This window comes from Hyperolius riggenbachi, chromosome 4, assembly GCF_040937935.1.
Source record: "Hyperolius riggenbachi isolate aHypRig1 chromosome 4, aHypRig1.pri, whole genome shotgun sequence".
Classification (NCBI taxonomy): domain Eukaryota; kingdom Metazoa; phylum Chordata; class Amphibia; order Anura; family Hyperoliidae; genus Hyperolius; species Hyperolius riggenbachi.
The window spans coordinates 327,268,373-327,289,194 of record NC_090649.1 but is presented as its reverse complement, the minus strand read 5'-3'; the positions used below and the strand labels follow the sequence as shown (position 1 = coordinate 327,289,194).

General features: G+C 42.8%; 1 protein-coding gene across 11 annotated transcripts in view; it reads left to right on the top strand.

The window, feature by feature from the left end:
• C4H6orf118 (chromosome 4 C6orf118 homolog) overlaps window positions 1-20,822 on the top strand; it is a 103,049-nt gene that overhangs the window by 22,480 nt on the left and 59,747 nt on the right. For 8 of the 11 annotated variants that reach the window (XR_011019387.1, XR_011019388.1, XR_011019392.1 and 5 more), the window contains exons 3-5: window positions 11,305-11,427; window positions 13,952-14,011; window positions 18,157-18,281. Coding sequence is in view for 2 of the 11 variants with exons in the window: in XM_068231759.1 (XP_068087860.1) it covers window positions 11,305-11,427; window positions 13,952-14,011; window positions 18,157-18,281 (308 nt within the window). In the remaining 9 variants the exon portion in view is untranslated. The remainder of the gene's footprint in view (window positions 1-11,304; window positions 11,428-13,951; window positions 14,012-18,156; window positions 18,282-20,822) is intronic. The other 3 variants (XR_011019393.1, XR_011019391.1, XR_011019394.1) reach the window with 3 other exon arrangements.

The window sequence follows — 20,822 nt, the reverse complement described above, 5'->3', positions numbered from 1 at the left end:
CTCTAATTGCATTTTTATCAGCTAGCCTAGTGTTTCACCTGAATACACCAGACACAAATCTCTGAATGAAAGGCTGCCTGGGGGGAGATTGCCCCCCTTCCAGCCAGCACTAGGGGAAGGAGGAAAACAATAGTGAATGCAGAGAGAATGCAGAGAGAGTATCTGTTTTGCAGTCTCCCATCACACAGGCTACTTGCATGTGTCTCATGTCCCTGCCAGCCAAATCCAAAAAAGCCTCTCACACAAGCTGCAGGCAGCCCTCCTGGAGTTTAGGGACTGTCAAAACTTTTCAACCTGTGAAATTCCTTTTGTAGCTGTCTACATGCAGTCTTTACAATAGTGAAAGAGCTGAGTTTTTCCCACAATCCCTGCAGGAGGCAAGCCTTTACCAGCTCGCCCACTTCAGCGATTTCAGGGAATTTTTTTTAAAGGGACAGGAGTCTCAGGGGGGTGTTCCATACACCCAGAACCCCGGTCTGGATATGCCAGTGGACGCATAATTTTGGTGTGGACGCAACAGTTTGTCCATGACTCTCTGAAAGATGGCTGGAGCAGTCTGTAATCCAAATGGCATTCGTTTATACTGGAACTGACCTTCTGAAGTGGAAAATGCAGTATTTTCCCGGGCCGGGGCCAGGGGAATCTGCCAGTACCCTTTTGTCAAGTCCAGTGTGGTTATATACCGTGCAGGGCCTAACCTTTCGATCAGCTCATCAACTTTTGGCATAGGATACCCATCAAATTTAGAGACTTCATTTAGTTTCCGGAAGTTATTGCATAATCGCAGAGTCCCGTTAGGCTTTGGTACCAATACAATTGGATTCGACCATTCGCTCTGCGATTCCTCAATGACATCCAACTCCAACATCCTTTTTATCTCTTCTGAAACAGCTTTTCTACGGGCTTCTGGAATACGGTAGGGTTTTACAAACACCTTTACCCTGGGGTCAGTGACAATATCATGCTCTATCAGATTAGTGAGCCCAGGCAACTCAGAAAACAATTCCCGATTTCTCTAAAGGAACTCCTTGGTTTGTTGGGTCTGTGATCTGGAAAGGGTGGGCGCTATTTTTACACAACTTACATCGACCTGGGATTTTACACTCATGCCCACCATGGCAGACATGGACTCTCTCTCTCTCCAGGGTTTTAAGAAATTGACATGGTAAATCTGATATGGTTTTCGCCTCCCAGGTTGGTGGACCTTATAGTTTACATCCCCAATCTTCTCAACTATTTCATATGGACCCTGCCATCTGGCCAATAATTTGCTCTCCACAGTCGGTATCAGTACCACTACTCTGTCCCAGGCTGGAACTCTCTTACCCGGGCTAACCGATTATATACCCTGCTTTGTGCTTCTTGGGCATGCAAGATGTGTTCTTTTACCAGAGGCATCACTTTAGAAATCCGTTCCTGTAACTGAGTCACATACTCAACAACACTTTTGTGGGGGCTGGTCTCACTCTCCCACGTCTCTTTCACCAGATCAAGCAGTCCCCGAGGTCTCCGTCCATACACCAACTCAAATGGTGAGAACCCTGTGGAGGCCTGTGGGACTTCCCGAATGGCAAACAACACAGCGGGAAGTAAACAATCCCAGTCCTTTCCATCTTGCTGTACCACCTTTTTCAACATCATCTTTAGAGTTTTATTGAACCGCTCTACCAGGCCGTCAGTCTGAGGATGATAGACAGAAGTCCTCAACTGCTTGATCTGAAACAGTCTGCATAGATCGGTCATCACCTTTGACATAAATTGAGTACCTTGATCTGTAAGGATCTCCATAGGGAAACCTGTCCTGGTAAACATATTAACTATACATTAACATATATAACTCACGAGCAATTGCCTTGGACGAGGTTTTTCTCAAGGGAACTGCTTCCGGGTAGCGAGTAGCGTAGTCCAGTATTACCAAGATATATTGATGCCCCCTGGCAGTCTTTACCAGTGGTCCCACTATATCCATGGCAATACGTTCAAAAGGCACCTCAATAATGGGCAGGGGCACCAAAGGGCTGCAAAAATGTGATACGGGGGCAGTTAACTGGCAGGTGGGACAGGAAGCACAATACCTCTTGACATCTGCTTTCAACCCTTGCCAGTAAAATCGGTCAGTTATACGTGCCTCCGTTTTCTCAGCCCCCAAATGGCCCCCCAACGCATCATTGTGAGCCAGATCTAGCACCATGCGCCGGAATGGTTGGGGTACTAACAGTTGTTCCAAAATCTCCTCACGAACCTTGACAACCCGATACAATAAGCCTCTATTAATTGCAAAATGGGGAAACCGGCCCTCAGCTCCGGATTCCTGGGGTACACCATCAATTACAGAAACCTGAGATCTAACATTCATAAAAGTAGGATCCCGCATCTGAGCGGTGCTAAATTCTCCCCTTGATACATCCAGGTCAGAATCCACCGTATTAGTAAATGTTTCCCCATCATCTTCCCCAAGCATGACCTGTAATGAGGAACATTCCATCATCTCTAGACAACCTGAACTATCAGGAACATTTTCATCTCCAGCTACAACACTTGTATTTACATTTTCAGGGACACTCTGACCAGATGGCTGCTTGTCAGCCTCAACTTGTAAGAGTTCGGGAACATTGTCGTTTTTCACATCACAAGACAATCCCTCCCGTACCCTTTTCCACAGTTCCCAAAACATTGGAAAGTCACGCCCCAAAATTACCTGGCAGACCAGGTTTCTTACCACTCTGACGCTGTGGGCGATTGTTCCGCAGCAGGTGGTGATGGAAACTGGCACAACAGGGTGGTCTCTAGTATCTCCATGGATGCAAACCACTCTGAGAGGTTTTCCAGCAGTTTCCACCTCTGCGATTACCCCAGCTTGTACCAGTGTTACCATACTGCCAGAGTCCAGCAAAGCCCTGGCAGGGGCCTCATTCACATAAACCAGACACTCAAAACACTCCTGGACATTTCCAGGAGAAGCAAGAAGTTCCTACTGTAGTGGGCACTGAGCCCTAGTGTGGCCCCAGGCAGAACATCGCCAGCATTGAAGGGTATCTCGCCTTTGCGGGGCAGCTGCTGCTGGTTGCGGCTTTCGAGGAGACAATGAAGACACATCACTTGACTTTTCAACGCTGGTTCCAGGGTTCCGCAAAGTGAATCTTTCAGACAGGGAAGATCTTGCTCTCCGACTTGCATCTGGACCCCGACTGCCAGCTGTCGACAATAGATCCTCCACGACTGTGTATCTCTCAACCAGCTCGATTAGTTGGTCTGCGGTTTTAGGGTCTCCATGACTAACCCACCACTGCAGCTCAACTGGAAGGGACCGCAAGTACCGGTCAACCACAAACCATTCCACCATCTGGGGTCCCGTCAGTAGCTCAGGCTGCAGCCACTTCGTAGCTAGTTGTATAAGATCATGCATCTGCGACCGAGGTGGAAGGTTGGAACGATATCTCCATCCGTACACTCTCTGCGCTCTGACCGCTGTGGTTACTCCCAGTCGGGCGAGGATCTCTGCTTTCAGCCGATCATAGTTCAGCGCATCTGTAGGGGAGAGGTCATAGTAGGCCTTTTGCGGATCCCCAGTCAAGAAAGATACAATCAGACCAGCCCACTTGTCTTTTGGCCAACCTTCCCTCTCTGCAGTTCTTTCAAAGGTCATCAGGAAAGCTTCCACATCATCTGTAGATGTCAGTTTTTGTAAAAAATGGCTGGCCCTCATTATAGCCTGGTTGCTAGGAACAACAGCAGCAGGCTCTCGGCTTTGAGCAAGCTGTTGCATGGCTTCAGCAAGTGCTTTAGACTGTGCCTCTGTGGATTCCCGCAAGGCAGTGGCTTGGGCGGATGTGGCTTCTCTGAGGGCCGTTAACTGTGCCTCTGTGGCTTGCTGCTGGGCCAGCATGCTTTGCTGCAGCTGTACTGTGGTCACTGCAAGCTGCCGAACCAACTCTTCCATAATGAGTGTCTGGCCCTTTAAATGTCACTTTTTAAACGTAAATGCGAACTGTTTCTCCACTGCAGTGCTGCTGCCCGCATCCGAGCACCAGTTGTGATATTCAGGGGAACTGGGACTCACAGCCAGCACGCAGGAGACGGTCAGTTCAAAGCACAGTTCATTTATTGAATGCTCAAACAAAGAGGCTTCATTAATCAGCATGAAATATCAAAGAAAGAGAGGCTTACTTCAGCCACATGAGAGCATCCAAGTGTCCACAGCAAACATATAGTCCACAGGAAAAGAAAGTCCAGAAATCCTGCACAGTCCAGCCTTGTTTCCTCACGGAAAGCTGTGAATATTACTCCAGATATGGGTGTAAGGGCCCTTTTCCACCTGCAGTCGCTAGCGTTCACGCTGAACGCTAGCGATTGCTGAATCGCAAAACCGGCGATACCCCGACATTTTGCGGCCGCGATTTTGCTATGCTATGCACTGCATAGCAAAATCGCGGCAAATATCGCTCCGCCGCGCGTTCGCGTTCGGGTAAAAAACGAACAGCGGTAGTGGAAATGACCTACCGCGATTCCTATGTTAAAAAGCAAACCGTAGCGATTGTAAAATCGCTAGTGGTCTGCGACTTTGCGATTCAGCCAAGTCGTGCTGCACACACAGAGGCTTGCAGCACACACACAGGCTTGCAGCTCACTGCTGCACACACTCAGCCAGAGTGCACAGGTCTGCACCTGACTTATTACCGGCCTTCCTGCTGGACAGGTAGGAAAATCTGGTCTGTATCCGGGTGGAGTGAGCGGCCCACCCATTCCATCCTTCTCACTCCTGAGTCCAGCCCTGAAACTGCTATCAAAGATAGCAACCTTGGTTGCTAATCAACAATCCTGGACTCATTTCCGGATACAGACAGGATTCACTGAGACCAAACAATACAGGCAGGAGAAATGTACCGTCCATCCAGGACCTGTCCAAGTGGTCCTGTACATATCCCCCCCCCCCCCTCTGCCTCAACCCCATGGGGGTGGGGGCACCATAAGACCCTAAACAATGCACCCTGGAAAGGGCATCTGCATTCTGGTGTACCTTGCCTGGCCTGTGTTCCACCACAAAATTGAATTCCTGGAGAGAGAGAAACCATCGTGTGAGCCGGGCATTGGTGGTCTTATTTCTCCTCATCCACGATAGAGGAGCATGATCTGAGACCAACCTAAATTTTCTCCCCAAAAGGTAATATTGCAGAGAGTCTAGCGCCCACTTTATGGCCAGACATTCCCTTTCCACGACCGCATAGTTTCTCTCAGCAGCTGTCAATTTTCGGCTGAGAAAAATTACCGGATGTTCCTCTCCCTCAATCACCTGTGACAGAACTGCTCCAACCCCAACATCATAAGCGTCAGTCTGAACGACAAACTCCCGAGAAAAATCAGGTGCTACCAACTCTGGATGGTGACATAATGCAGATTTTAATTCCAAAAATGCTTTTTCTGCATCTGCATTCCAGTCAATCATGACCGGTTTTCGCCCTTTCGTTAGGTCAGACAGGGGAGTGGCGATAGTGGAGAAATTGGGAACAAACATTGGTTGCTAATCAACAATCCTGGACTCATTTCCGGATACAGACAGGATTCACTGAGACCAAACAATACAGGCAGGTGAAATGTACCGTCCATCCAGGACCTGTCCAAGTGGTCCTGTACAATATATATATTTTTATTCTATGTTATATAAAATCATATACTAATTTTATATTACACAAAAAAACGGGATTAAGATTAGGCACCCTCTAGGGGTGTTTAACCTCCCTGGCGGTAAGCCCGTGCTATGCCGCCGGAAGGCCCCGCTGGGCCGATTTGCATACATTTTTTTTGCTACACGCAGCTAGTACTTTGCTAGCTGCGTGTGCAATCCGATCGCCGCCGCTACCCGCCGATCCGCCAGGAGGGTTAAGATTAGGCATCACCGGGGGGTTAAGGTTAGGCACCACCAGGGCAGGGTTCTATGTGAGAGTAGGGAGAGGTTGGGTTATAGTAAAATATCAGTAAGTATTTAAGATATTTTACTATATGAATGAAGTAGTACAATAAAGTAAACTAAAGGCTATTATATCACTTTTACTGGGGGGCCCATTTTACTAAACGTAAAAATAGAGGTTATCATGGGGAATAGTATAATATCAGTATAATAAACAACATTTTACAAAGCATGCTGGCACCCATTTTACCAAATAACTTTAGTATTGTTTATATCAGACGCCCTTTTTTAACCGAAGCCTTTATTGCATGCTCTCCCCCCCCCCCCCCCCCCGCGGCCGGAAGAGCCCCTTGTGCATGGATTAAACAATAGGGTTCTGGGGGAGAGCTGGAGGCTTGGCCACCCCTCTCTTCCAAAGCGCCCCTATACCATGGACTCTGTGGTGTTATACAGTAGCTCAGGCTGCAGAACCCAACTCGGTCCGGGATCCGTAATCTGGCTATCGAAGCCTGCATGTGGGACGTGGTCAAAGAGACTTGGGAGGGGGACGACATGGTGTCCATTTCCAAGTATAGAATTTGTATACAGTGCTTTGAGCTAATATATATTTAAGTGTATACAACTATGTGTCATTTTAACCAGTTTAACCACTTTAGCCCGCAGGGTTGTTCATTTTTTGCATCTTTCACCTCCCATTTGTTTGCCAATAAATTTATCACTACTTATCACAATTAATTGATCTATATCTTGTTTTTTCCGCCACCAAATAGGCTTTCTTTGGGTGATACATTTTGCTAAGAATTATTTCATTCTTGTGAGACCTTATTCCCCTTCACCTGGGCTCCTGGTAGCTTAAGATATTTGGGGATTATGATCACTCGAGATCTTGATGACCTCTTTAAACAGAATTTTGAGTCTGTGGGGACTGCATTGAAGGCCGACTTACTGGACTGGGGATTAAAAAAAAGCTTATCCTGGCTTGGCCGCATGACTTCAATAAAAATGAATATACTCCTTAGATTCCTCTATATCAGCCAATGTCTCCCAATCTCACTTTCCCGGGCTCATTTAAAAGACCTCCAAAAACATGCTAAAGGGACTCCGAACAGTGCAGAAACTATGGAAAGATGCATATAATTTTAAAGCTCTCTTTCTCCTCTTTCCGATGATATATAAACCGCTGCCCTACGCCTTTTAGTTTTCGCTATTTTTGCGATTTAAATTGCCGCGGCCGCGATTTCAATCGCGAAAATAAAGAAAACTAAAAGACGTAGGTCAACGATTTAGGTGTCGCCAGAAAGAGGAGAAAGAGAGCTTTAAAATGACATCCATCTTTCCATAGTTACATTGTATTACACAGGCCGACTTTTTCTGCTGAATGGAGCTGCTGACACTGGGGAAAGTGTCATCTTGTGTAATACAAGTAACTATGGAAAGATGGATATCATTTTAAAGCTCTCTTTCTCCTCTTTCTGGGACACCTAAATCATCGCTCTACGCCTTTTAGTTTTCTTTATTTTCGCGATTGAAATCGCGGCTGCGGCAATTTCAATCGCGAAAATAGCGAAAACTAAAAGGCGTAGGGCAGTGGTTTATATATCATTGGAAAGAGGAGAAAGAGAGCTTTAAAATGATATGCATCTTTCCATAGTTTCTGCACTGCTCGGAGTCCCTTTAATAAATTTATTTGGGGGAACAAAACACCTAGAATAAAAAGAACAATACTTACCTCAACCAAAGAAAATGGAGGAGTTGCTTTACCTGACCTCTTTGCCTATCACGTGGCATCACAACTCTCCAGAGTGGTTGAATGGTTCAATAAAAAAGGACCCAAAAAGTGGGTATTAATTGAACAAGAGACCATGGACAGAAAGGCACAAACTATTGGATGGTCTGACATTCCCACTGCGATTCAAAAAACATGGATCAACCCTTTAATAATGGCCACAATCAAAACTATGAGAAGGATGCTCCCTTCTTTGGGACTATCCTCTTTCCCAAGCAAGATCACCCCCTTATGTGACAACTTAACCTTTGCACCAGCCTCTAATATACCATTCCTCAGAGACTGGCCTCGGAGTGGTTGTCCTAGAGTTAAAGATTTCATTTCTGGAGACACCGTCAAATCCTGGGCCGCGATATCTGTGCTGGGAGAGGGACTTCCTCTAACTCAGTGGCAATTTTTCCAAATCAGACATTTTCTAAACTCTCTTAAACAAAAATTTGACTGGAAGAAGGTACTCACCCCATTTGAAGAACTAATAATGATGGAAGAAAAACCTGGACACCTAATCTCAGTATTATACCAGATGATTGTGCAAAAACCCACTACAGAGAAATTTAGTTTTCAAAAAAATGGGAGGAGGACTTGGGAACTGAGTTGGACAATGACCAATGGCAAAAGATTTTCACATTGAATCACAGGGGATCCTTAAACGTTAACACCCAAGAGACAGGTTATAAGATAATTTCACGATGGTACAGGACACCACTATCTTTACACAAAATATATCCATCTAGTTCTGATTTATGTTGGCGTTGTGGTCATGTGAGAGGTTCACTCCTCCACATATTTTGGTCTTTCTCACTAATCAAGCTATTTTGGTTGTAGATAAACCAAATTATGGAACGAATTTCATGTGATAAAATTATATTCTCGCCAGACTCCCTCCTGTTACATAATACGACGGAATCTATTAAATCTTACAAGAGATCCCTTGTGATTCATATAATAAATGCGGCTAGAGCTTTGATACCTGCAAAATGGAAGAATCCCACCCCGCCCTCGGTGAGGGAGTGGATTAGAAGAGTTGATTTTATCGAGAGCATGGAAAATTTGATGCACATGTCAAATGACCAAAGTGAGAAACACTCATTGACCTGGATGGTATGGTTTGAATACCAGTGCACTGATGAATATAAAAACTTTATGTCTTCTTAACCAACGAAGAGGTTCTTTACCCCGGACTGCTTTGATTGCTCTCCTTAAGATTTTACGTTTACGTTTTCTGTTATTTTTTCTCCTCCCTTATATATTCTGTCTACATGGATACATTGAATGTTAGGATGGGCTGGTATAACATTGAACACACCTATTTGATATATAATCAGCTTATAACCAGAGGGTATTAGAGAAGGATTTGCAGTTACAGTGTCCAGCTACTGAGATATGTCTGTTGTTGTGTTTACTTTATTCTTTCTATGTATGCTTTTTTATTATCTCGGTTTTCCTGGAATATTGTTAGAAATTCCTATATTACCAAATCCTGTCATTTGGCATTATGTGACGCATACTGTTTAACTTGATTTGTTTCTATTTTACATTTCAACAAAGCTTGGAATTGTGAAAAAAAAGAATTATTTTATTCTAAATCCATTTTAACAGGAATATTAAGAGAGAAATGGAAAAAAATCATTATTTCTCAGTTTTTGGCCATTTATAGTTTTAAATTAATACATGCTACCGTAATTAAAAGCCATGTATTTTATTTGCCCATTTATTACACCATTTAAATTATGTCCCTATCACAATGTATGGCGCCGATATTTTATTTGGAAATAAAGGTGAATTTTTTTCAATTTGCGTCCATCACTATTTACAAGCCCATAATTTAAAAATGTATATTAATATACTCCTTTGACATGCATATTTAAAAAGTTCAGACCCTTAGATAACTATTTGTTTTTGTATTTTTTAATGTAACTTTTTTTATTTTCTTTTATTAAACATTTTATTTGGGTAATTTTTGGTGTGGGAGGTAAACGGTTAATTTTAAATGTTAAATAATGTATTTATTTAATGAAAAATGGATGTGAGTGTAGTTTTACTATTTGGCCACAAGATGGCCACAGTCAACAAGTCCTGGAAGTGAACGATCATGCTTCCAGGAACATGAATGAGCACGGGAAACTTTTTTTTTTTTTTAACTCAGTGAGGGCTGGTGCACACCGAGCGGCTTTTTGGGCGTTTTCAGATCCGCTTGCGGCTGCGGATCTGCTTGGTCAATGTATCTCAATGGGGTGGTGCACACCAGAGCGGGGGGCGTTTTGCAGAAACGAAAAATGCCTGGGTGAGGCATTTTTTGGATTGCGGGTGCGTTTCTGCCTCAATGTTAAGTATAGGAAAAACGCAAACCGCTCTGAAAAACGGCACTTCAGAGCGGTTTTGCAGGCGTTTTTGTTACAGAAGCTGTTCAGTAACAGCTTTACTGTAACAATATATGAAATCTACTATACTGAAAACCGCAGCAGCAATCCGCAAAACGCTAGCAAAACGCCTCATAAAAATAAAAAAAAGCGTTTAAAATCTGCTAGCATTTTGCGGATCTGCTAGCGGGTTTTGGTGTGCACCAGCCCTAAAACCGCAGCCTCTGATAAGAGGCTGTCTGTTTTTCTGCGGGGGAATTCGATCAATGAATGGGAGCTATAATCCCATTCATTGATTGCTGGGCTAACGGCTGGAGAGCGCTTGGGAGCATGCGCGGCCGGCAGGAGCAAGTACAGCCTATCTGGACGAGAATATTTGTTCAGATAGGCTTAAATGGTTAAAACAAATTAGATTTTTGAAGTATTCAAAACCAATTTTCTCAAAATCTAGAGGGTCTTTTTGGAAATATTTTTTCACTTGTTACCACTATTCTCACTAAATCGGAAGGCCACAAAATTCAGAAGCTCATCCCTATTACAGAGAACACCCACATCATGTACCACTTGGGCTGGCATAGCATGGTATGCCTGTGGAGCCTGACGTAGGTGAGCTGGATATTGGAAAGCAGAGCAGAGGTGTGGCTAAATACACGGGAGGGTGATTGCAGTGCTATGGTGTTGAAAGACGGCTCCACTGCAAAAAAAAAAAAAAAAAAAATTTCCAACATGACCCTATAAACAACCATCAGACAAATGATGGTACTTTTCACCTGACTGAGGCTCTTTTGCCTAGGTGAAGCTTGCAGTTGAATTTGCTGGTTACTCCAGAGTGATATGCGGTGATAAGAAACTTGCACGCAGCAAGCTTCTTATCACCTCGACTTGCATATGGATTCTAATCTGTTTTTCGTCTTCTCTATAACACCTTTTTACCTTGCAAAGTGCTGAAAAGGCATTTTGTAGCTGAAGATAATAATAAAGAGGGAGATCATTTATAAGATGAGGTTTTGTGAATTAACCCTATTTTCACCCTAAGACCAGCATTACAGCAAGGCAATTAGCATTTTAGGAGGTCAGAAATTGTAGCACCCATATTTACATTAGACAGATGCTCTTTACTTTTTTAAATTCCTTGAAGTTGAAAAGGTGAGCAGAAGCTAAGGCAAGACAGTTAATTTGAAGTATCATGGTGCATGACCTTTATTACACGTTTTAATACCGTCTGTTTTGTTCATTTATTTGAATCATTGTAGGAACTTCTGAGCATTGCACATATCAGGCCTCCTCATTTTGCCCGCCTGCAGATATTCAGCAATTCATTTGGCAACATCTGCAACAATTCTTCAGTATTTGGGAATGTACTGATGCAAGTAAAGGTACATGTGTATTGTGTTTTACTTGTGGATAAATCCTCACTCCCAGCACAGTAGTCAGTCACTGCTAGAGGATATATCGCCAGCAGAGATGGTCAGTGAGATGCAAATAATTCTGTCTTGCATGCAAATTTGTATGCCGTTTGGAACTGGGCCAATCATATGCTTCCTGTTGAAATATTTGAATTACATTAGCTATTTCTGATAACAACCTTTATTTAGTCATAGTGAGGAAATAACATCACAACATATATCAGAGTCCAGCCCATTCCTGAGGAACACTTGACAAAGGATAAAAGTGTACTTGAGATTAACCGAGGAGAAGTATTTTACTTGGGGCTACCCCAGCCCCTTGTAGTCCTTCAGGTCCCCCTGGTTGTGCCGCTGTCAGCCCTATAAAGTCTGCAACTCGGCTCAGTCGCAGGCTACTGCACGTGCGCAGTTCATTAATACTGTATCTGCACTTGGCCAGAATGCTCCATGTGATGGGAGCACAATGGAGGAGGAGCGCAGCCTGGAACAGAGCAGTGGCCCACAAACCAGATGGGTTGCAAATTTCAAAGGACCACATCGATCAGCCCAGAAGCACATCAAGAGAGCTGTCAGACTACAGGGGGTTGGAAGAAGCCCCAGGTAATTAAGAATCCTTTTCATCAGTTCACCTTAGGTACACTTTAAAAATCTACTATAAGTTGTGAATGTGGTAAATCAAACAATGGGCCATTTTGGGGTTGATGTTTAGTTTTGAGGTGTACCTTTTTTGGTAGAATGTTTGTCCTTTGCAATAAAGCTTTTCAGACCTTTTCACATTTTTGTAGCTATTTTAACCACTTCACCCCCAACGTTTTTTCCCCTTAAAAAAACAGCAATTTTCATGTGGCAGCGCTCCATTCATTCGTCTATAACTTTATTGCTACTTTTCACAACAAAGCACTCTATATCTTGTTTTTTTTCACCACCAATTAGGCTTTCTTTGGGCTACTTTTTGCTAAAAATTATTTTATTTTATTCTAACTGCGTTTAACAGGAAAAATAAGAAAACAAATTGAAAAAATTATTTCTCAGTTTTTGACCATTATAGTTTAAAAATAAGACATGCTACTGTAATTAAAACCCACATATTTTATTTGCCCATTTGTCCCGGTTATTACAACGTTTAAAATATTTCCCTAGTACAATGTATATTGCCAATATTTTATTTGGAAATGAAGGTGCATTTTTTCAGTTTTACGGCCATCACTATTTACAAGCCCATAGTTTCAAAATTAATAATAATATACCCTCTTGACATACATATTAAAAAAATTCAGTCCCTAAGGTAACTATTTATGTAATTTTATTTTTTTATACAACAAATGGGTAATTATGGGATAGTGTGGGAGGTAATGTGTCAATTTAACCACTTAATGACATGGTGACTTATAAAAAAACGTCCTGCCAGAGCCTCTTAATGGCTCCAGGACATTTTTATAAGTCAGACAGTGCTGCTGCCGCTGTGTACATGCGCGCTCCGGCGGGTGCACGTGCATCCCCGTGCACATGAAAATAGTGAAAAAAAAAACGCCCCAAACAAAATACACATCTATTTCCAAATGATATATTGTCACCATACTTTGTACTAGGGACATAATTAAAACTCTTGTGATAACCAGGACAAATAGGCAGATAAAATGTGTGGGATTTGTGTACAGTAGCAGTGTTTATATTAAAACCATAGCGGATGAAATTGGAGAAATAGTGTATTTTTTCATTTTTTCCCTTGTATTTCCCTTTAAAATGCATAGAAAATAAAGTAATTACTGAAAACGAATATCAACCTCAAAAAGCCCAATATGTGGTGAAAAAACAAGATATAGATCATTTCATTGTGATTAGTAGTGATTAAGCTATTGGCAAATGAAAGGGATGAGCACTGAAAGGTGAAAATCGCTCTTGTCTGTTAGGGTAAAAACAGCCTTGGGGTGAAGGGGTTAAAATGTATTTGTGGGTCTTTTTTTAAATTCATTTGTGTGTAGGTGTAATTTTACTATTTGGCCACGAGATGTCCACGCCCATTACTTCCTATTGCGTCTCTATAGTACGCTAAATAGGAAGTAATGTGTGCATGAGTTCAGTCAGAAGTAAACAAATGATCGTGGCATCTCTTTGATGCCTGTGACCATTCATTCATACGTGGACAGAAATTAATAAATGAGAACTGCTTTCCCATTCATCTACCGTCCAACGATTGGTGACGATAACGAGCATGGGAGCGCGCGCGAGGGGGGGGGGGGGGGCTGGAGTGCGCGGTGAAGTGGTTAAGCAGTTGCATTATGGCCACCTACAATAGCCAAGACAAGACAAGACAAATAACATTTATATTGCGCTTTTCTCCTTGCGGACTCAAAGCGCCAGAGCAGAGCAGCAGCCACTAGGGCACACTCTATTGGCAGTAGCAGTGTAAGGGAGACTTGCCAAAGGTCTCCTACTGAATTAGTGCTCCATTGTTCCATTACATTTTATGTGAATAACTCTTCTTTTTTTTTAGGATGCATATGACTCATATGTTGACTATCTTCTCGACATTCATTCATCACTGCAGCACAGGGTAATTATCCATCCAATGCTTGTTTAAAAAAGGGTAAATAAAAGAATGAAGCTCCAAAAATAATGCGGCGCAGCTCCATCAGAATTCACTTTATTGCAAAAAAAGACAAAATGCAAATATCAGCATTAAAAAATGCTTTGAAGTGGTTATGGCCTACCGTTTCGAGCCTCCTTAGCTATTGTTCACGCCACACAACTCAATGCGATACAAGCCTATACATACATTCATTGGCTTCCTCCCCAAATTGGCCCTAGACTATGATGGACGTATGACTACGGTAGGGATTAAACAGACAGACAGATAAATAACAGCGCTCAAGGCTGCACCTGCAATGTAAGCCTACAGAGGCAATGCAAAGCCCCACTGAGCTAAATACATGCCTTGAATACGGTAGACATTAGATTGTGAGCTCCTATGAGGGACAGTTATGCGGTATAACAACAGAGGCGCCAAGTAGAGTAAAATTAGTTAAAATTGTTAAAAAGGGGGAAGTGGGTGGACTCACCTCCCTTCTGAAAAAATGGCCAGACAACGGGCAGGTTACTTCAAGTTTAAAGTAACATTTATTATGAGCTCCAAAAGTGCAACGCGTTTCACGGGTAACAGTCCCGCTTCTTCAGGCAAACAATTTTTGGAGGGAGCTGGGGAAGGGAAACAAAAGAGAAAAGGGGAATGCCAGAGGAACGCTAGATACAAGCACCCGAAGATGCACCAAAACTACAAAAATGTCATGAAAGACTTACAAACAGCGGTAAGGCTATGCATAAATCATAAATTGCATAATAACTTACATAATAAATTACAGCAGAATCCATAACACATAAATAAAATGACTGTGCAATTGTAACAGGTACATGGGGGTGCATCATAAAAACAAACGGCAATAATATAGTCAGTGGGTATGAATGAAGGTGTTGTTATGCATATAGAATGGATTGAAGCATTATTCAAAATGCATATGTAAAGCGACGGTGCGATTGTAATGGTGTTATTCGAAATGCATATGTGAGGTAGCATGTAAAGTAGCATAGCGCTGCAGTTAACTCTAGGATTTTGTGTGCATAGAAGCCACTGATCTTAATGAGTTGCATATAATATGGACAAGTGCAAAGTAGTGTAGAATATACAAAACATAATGGTACTATGCATCAAAATAAATGAATATACTAAAACAATTATATATGTACATGTACATGTACATTGGCGATGTGATACACCGTTCTGACAAATTAGCTATCAGTGGAGGAGGGGAGGAGATGTATAAAAATGTGCTTATACAACAGTGGAAGGACTATCCATAAATTATAAATTGCATAGTAACTTACATAATAACAGCAGAGTCCATAGCACATATATATGCTATGGACTCTGCTGTTATTATGTAAGTTACTATGCAATGACCTTTATTACAGTGCAGAAGACCCCGGCTGATGTCACTGAGTCAGACTGGGCACGACTGAGACGAATATCGGGAGCTGATTGAAGCTTAACGGAGGCATGCGGGAGGACGGCATGGTTACCTACCTAAATGTTATTTGTGGGCACTTTTGCAGAGACCAGAAATGCTTTTCATTTCAGATGTATCCATTACATTTTGAAAAATGTTGTGACCCCCCCAATGTAAAAGAACACCAGTCCTCAGAGAAGCCTGACATATGTGTTGTTCAAATTTTTTCTTGAATTTTTCACGGATCAGTTTTTGATCTCTCTGGGCTTAAGTGAGCAATTGTGGTTTCCCATGGTCTCTTTTAGGCCTTTTATGCCTTCCAGGTGGTTCTGGGTCACAATGAGCTGTTTGGGTATTTCTTAAATGGCTAACAAGAATTTTCCAGTCTTTTACATTGTGTGGATTGTTTTTGGAATTGTCATTTGTCCAAGATGATGAAAATGGTGATGATTATTATGGATTTATGTAGTCTTTCCCTTGGGGAATCTGTGAATCTGTATATGACATAATAAGGCAAGCACACACTGTGTGTGTGTGTGTGTGAATGAATGGATTGGGCTAGCCCTGTTAAGAAGGGTCTCGTCTGGCAAAAGTGGATTGAAAATCCCGTGTGGGTGACCAGTATAGAGGGACAAAAGCACTTATGCTGGTCACCCGTAATAGTTTTTCCAGCTACTGTTACCAGGTGAGACACCTCTAAACAGGGCCAGCCCTATTCACACACTCAGTGTGCGCTTGCCTTATTATGCCATACACAGACTTCTCTTAAAAGTAAGGTTCAGGGAGTGGGAAAAAAAATAAAAATCCATATCCACCTGGGGCTTCCTCCAGCCCGTGGCAGGCAGGAGGTGCCCTCTCCGCCGCTCCACAGGTTACCGGTGGTCTCCGGTGGCCGACCCGACCGGGCCAGGCTGGCTGCCAGGTCGGGCTCTTCTGCGCTCCAACGACGGGGTCTTCTGCGTTCCACGCGGGCGCGCTGAGGTCATCGGGCGTCCTCCGGGCTGTACTGCGCAGACGCAGAACTACTGCGCCTGCGCAGTACAGCCTGGAGGATGTCCGATGACATCAGTTTAACGTTGTCACATCTCACCTTTGAGACACCAATCCCAATAACAATCTATATGCCTTTCCATTGGGAGGAGCAGAGCATTTTTTTGGATTTATGCCAGATCATTAATTTCAAAAAATGTGACAGGATACCTTGATTTTTACCATGTGCTAACTGGCATCTCAGAAGTCCTGACATATTCAAGCTGAATATGTCAGTTGCTGGATAGTGTAATGGTTAAGGGCTCTGCCTCTTGACACAGGTAGACCAGGGTTCGAATCTCGGGAATCTCGGCTCTGCCTGGGCAGTAAGCAAGCACCTATGCAGTAGGGGACCTTGGGCAAGACACCCTAACACTGCTACTGCCTATAGAGCGTGTCCTAGTGGCTGCAGCTCTGGCGCTTTAAAGGGAACCTAAACTGAGAAGCATATGGATTTTTTCTTTTAAAATAATACCAGTTGCCTGACTCTCCTGCTGATCCTGTGTCTCTAATACTTTTAGCAACAGCCCCTCAACAAGCATGCAGATCAGGTGCTCTGAAGTTAGACTGGATTAGCTGTATGCTTGTTTCAGGTGTGTGGTCCAACCCCTACTGCAGAAAAAGATCGGCAGGGCTGCCAGGCAACTGGTATTGTTTAAAAGGAAACATCCATATCCCTCTCAGTTAAGGTTCCCTTTAAGTCCGCCAGGAGAAAAGCGCAATATAAATCTTCTGTGTCTAAATTATGCAATAAAAAGATTTATTTTACAATAAAAACAATCGGTTATACAGAAATGTTTTTATTTCCAAGCAAAAAATGAATTTTTTTTTTTTTTTTTAATATAAGTCAATCAGGGATGGCAAAAAAATTCTGATCAGTTTTTTCTTTTTTTGAATGGTGAAATTGATTGTCAATTTCTTAAAGATAACCTAAAGTCAAAAAAAAAATGAGATAAACTCACCTGGGGCTTCCCTCAGCCCCCTGCAGCCAATCGGTGCCCTCGCAGCTCCGCTCCGATGCCTCTGGACCCGCCGGCGAACACTTCCGGTTTGGCCGTCACCGGCCGACAGGCATGGGAACGCGAGTGATTGTTCGCGTTCCCAGCCTGTATATCACCCTCTATGCTGCTATTGCGGCCAGGAGGTCGCAATAGCAGCATAGGGGGCGATATACAGGCTGGGAACGCGAACAATCACTCGCGTTCCCATGCCTGTCGGCCGGTGACGGCCAAACCGGAAGTCGTCGCCGGCGGGTCCAGAGGCATCGGACCGGAGTTGCGAGGGCACCGATCGGCTGCAGGGGGCTGAGGGCAGCCCCAGGTGAGTTCATCTCATTTTTTTTTTTTTGCCTTTAGGTTCACTTTAAGTAATATTTTCGATAATTTAATTGATTTTGTGTTTAGCTATGTGAAGTGCATTTCGTGATGTGATTATCACATCCCTTGTATGATCATTTGTTTTGGCATCTTTAGCACTTATATTTTTACATATTGGCTTGCAATTTCATTAAATGCCTGCAACTTTTTTTTATACAGGTACTGCTCTCCGTATTGTCAGGAGTTGGGGCTGTGTGCTACCTGTTGCCTAAGGCCTAGGGGGGTATCTAAATGTTCTTTATCAAAAAGTATATTTTCAGTACAGTTCCTTAGTTTTCAACATATTTTTACAGGTTTTACTGTCAGAGATAGTTGGCATGAAGAAAAGGCCCGTTAGAACAAGAGATGTAGATGAAATAGAACAGAAGGTGAAGAAGCTTGAACAACAAACCTTGAGTGCTCTATACCACAATGACCAGTGAGTAGAGAAACAACAGCACACTTGTAAAGTGTTCAATGCAAACAACTAGGGTTTTTTTTCAGATGCAAGTCAGAGGGCTACTGTTTTACTACCTATTATACTTACTGGTACCAGCCTCTTCCCGTTTCCTAAAGGTTCTTCAACCTGCACCTTTGTCTGCTCCTTGTCTGCTGTTCATCTGCTTATCTGTTCAGTGCGCTCCCTGGGATGGTTGAGGCATGGAAGCATAGGTGGGATGGGGGAAGGGGAGTTGGCTTAGCTTACAGCACTGGCATAAAAGCCAGGGTTACTTAAAGCATAGTTAAATGGTGCTCAGTAGCATTTGCTTGCTTCATCTGCAGTGTGTTCCATGCTTTCTCGCTAGCATGCTAGTCGGTCTGTCTGCCAGTTCAGCCTGTAGTCTGCTATCTCGGACCCTGCCAGTCTGCAGTCTGTCATCCTTGTCCCTCCCTTTACATTGGGGAATCTGTCATCTTGGTCCTTACCAGACCAGTCCACAGTTTGTTGTTGTGTCCCTTTACTGTCCAATCTGCAGTCTGTCACACTGATCCCCTGCCAGTCCAGTCTGCAACCTCCCATCCTGGTCCCTGCCACTCTTTTTGACTTGAAAGTGCAATTGCACTATTAAAGAGGAACTTCAGCCTAAACAAACATACTGTCATTAAGTTATATTAGTTATGTTAATTAAAATAGATAGGTAATATAATCTCTTACCCACCCTGTTTTAAAAGAACAGGCAAATGTTTGATTTCATGATGGCAGCCATCTTTGTGGTTGAAAGGAGGTGACAGGGAGCATGATGCACAGTTCCAACTGTCCTGTGTCCTGTGCACCTCTCCCAGTTGCTAGGCAACGTGAATAACAACATAGGAAATCCCATCATGATCTGCACAGCATCGGGGAAAAAAGCCAGGGCTTTTTTTCTTTGATGGGTGGAGCTTAGCTAAAAATGCAGCTAAAAATGGTGCTTTGGTAAGAAAAACAAAGTTCTGATGCTGTGAAACTGTTAAAGAAACACCAAGCCTTTTCAGTTCTGCTGAGTAGATTTTTAGTCCGGAGGTTCACTTTAAGCCATTGGGATACTTGCAAGTATCCTGTATTAATCATGGACCTACCAATAGCATCCTTTAGGCCCCTTCCCTACTTGAGCCCATCTGGAGATGCAGGTGAGTGTGCCATGCTTGGCACTTGCGTTGTGAGGTGATTTTTGCTGATGCGTTTGTGATTTCCATTCATTATAATGTATCAAAATCCCAATGGTTTGTGAGAATTTATTGGCAACCATGCATTGTGATTCTGTGGTGAATTACAATGCATGTATGGAAACATCAGACAGTGCAGTCTATGCACTTCTGATGTCCCTGTTAATCGCTTTGCATCCAGTTACCAAAAACATGGCCGATATCAAGCAAAGCAGGCAAGGAATCTAAGGCTGAAAGCCCACTTGTCCATACAGAAAAGCATGAGTTTTAAGACGTTTCTGTGTTTGGGTTTTTGGATGTGTGTCTTTGTATGCACTAGTGTTTTGTAAAAGACGATAAATACATTAACAAATCTAATTTTTTTACTTGCATGCGTTTTAGATTTGGCATAGGAAAGCATTGAATGCAAATAGCACACAATATTTGTACAGAATGTGGAAGAAGGAACTTGCTGCACATTTTTAAAACGCACATAAAATGGCATTGGAAAACACACACCAAATTCGTTTTTTTAATGTGTATAGCCCATAGACCTACATTATATCTGATTTCACATGCATTTTCCACTATGCAGCAAATGTATGGGATTTAAAGTGAACCCAAGGTGAGAGTTATATGGAGGCTGCCATATTTATTTCCTTTTAAGCAATACCAGTTGCCTGGCTGTCTTGCTGATCCTCTGCCTCTAATAGTAGGTACACACAATACAATTTTTTGTTACATTTACCTGCCAGATTTTTTCCAACATGTCCGATCTAAATTTCGATAGATTTTCCGACCAATTTCCATAGAAGTGAACAGAAATCGATCGGAAAATCGATCGAAATTAAAATCGGACATGTTGGGAATAATCGATCTGGCATTTAAATCTAACAGAAAAATGTATTGTGTGTATCTAGCATATTACTTTCAGCCATAAACCCTGAACAAGCATTCAGCAGACCAGATGTTTCTGACAATATTGTCAGAACTAACAAGATTAGCTGCATGCTTGTCTCTGGTGTTTTTCAAACACTACTGCAGGCAAATAGATCAGCAGGGCTGCCAGGCAACTGGTATTGTTCAAAAGGAAACAAATATGGCAGCCTCCATATTTCTCTCAACTCGGGTTCACTTTTAATAAGTGTGCATCCTGCCTTATGAGTTGTTTTTTTTAAATACAGGTATATCTGATACTGTATTTTTCCTCTTGTTGAAAACGGAGATTATTAAAAATGCAAATTGCAAACTTCAAACGCATGCAAAAATGCGAACCGTGTAAAAAAACGCAGAAATGCACATGCCTTAAAATGCATGTTTTCTACACAGGCAAGTGTGCCTTTAAATTACCAACCAC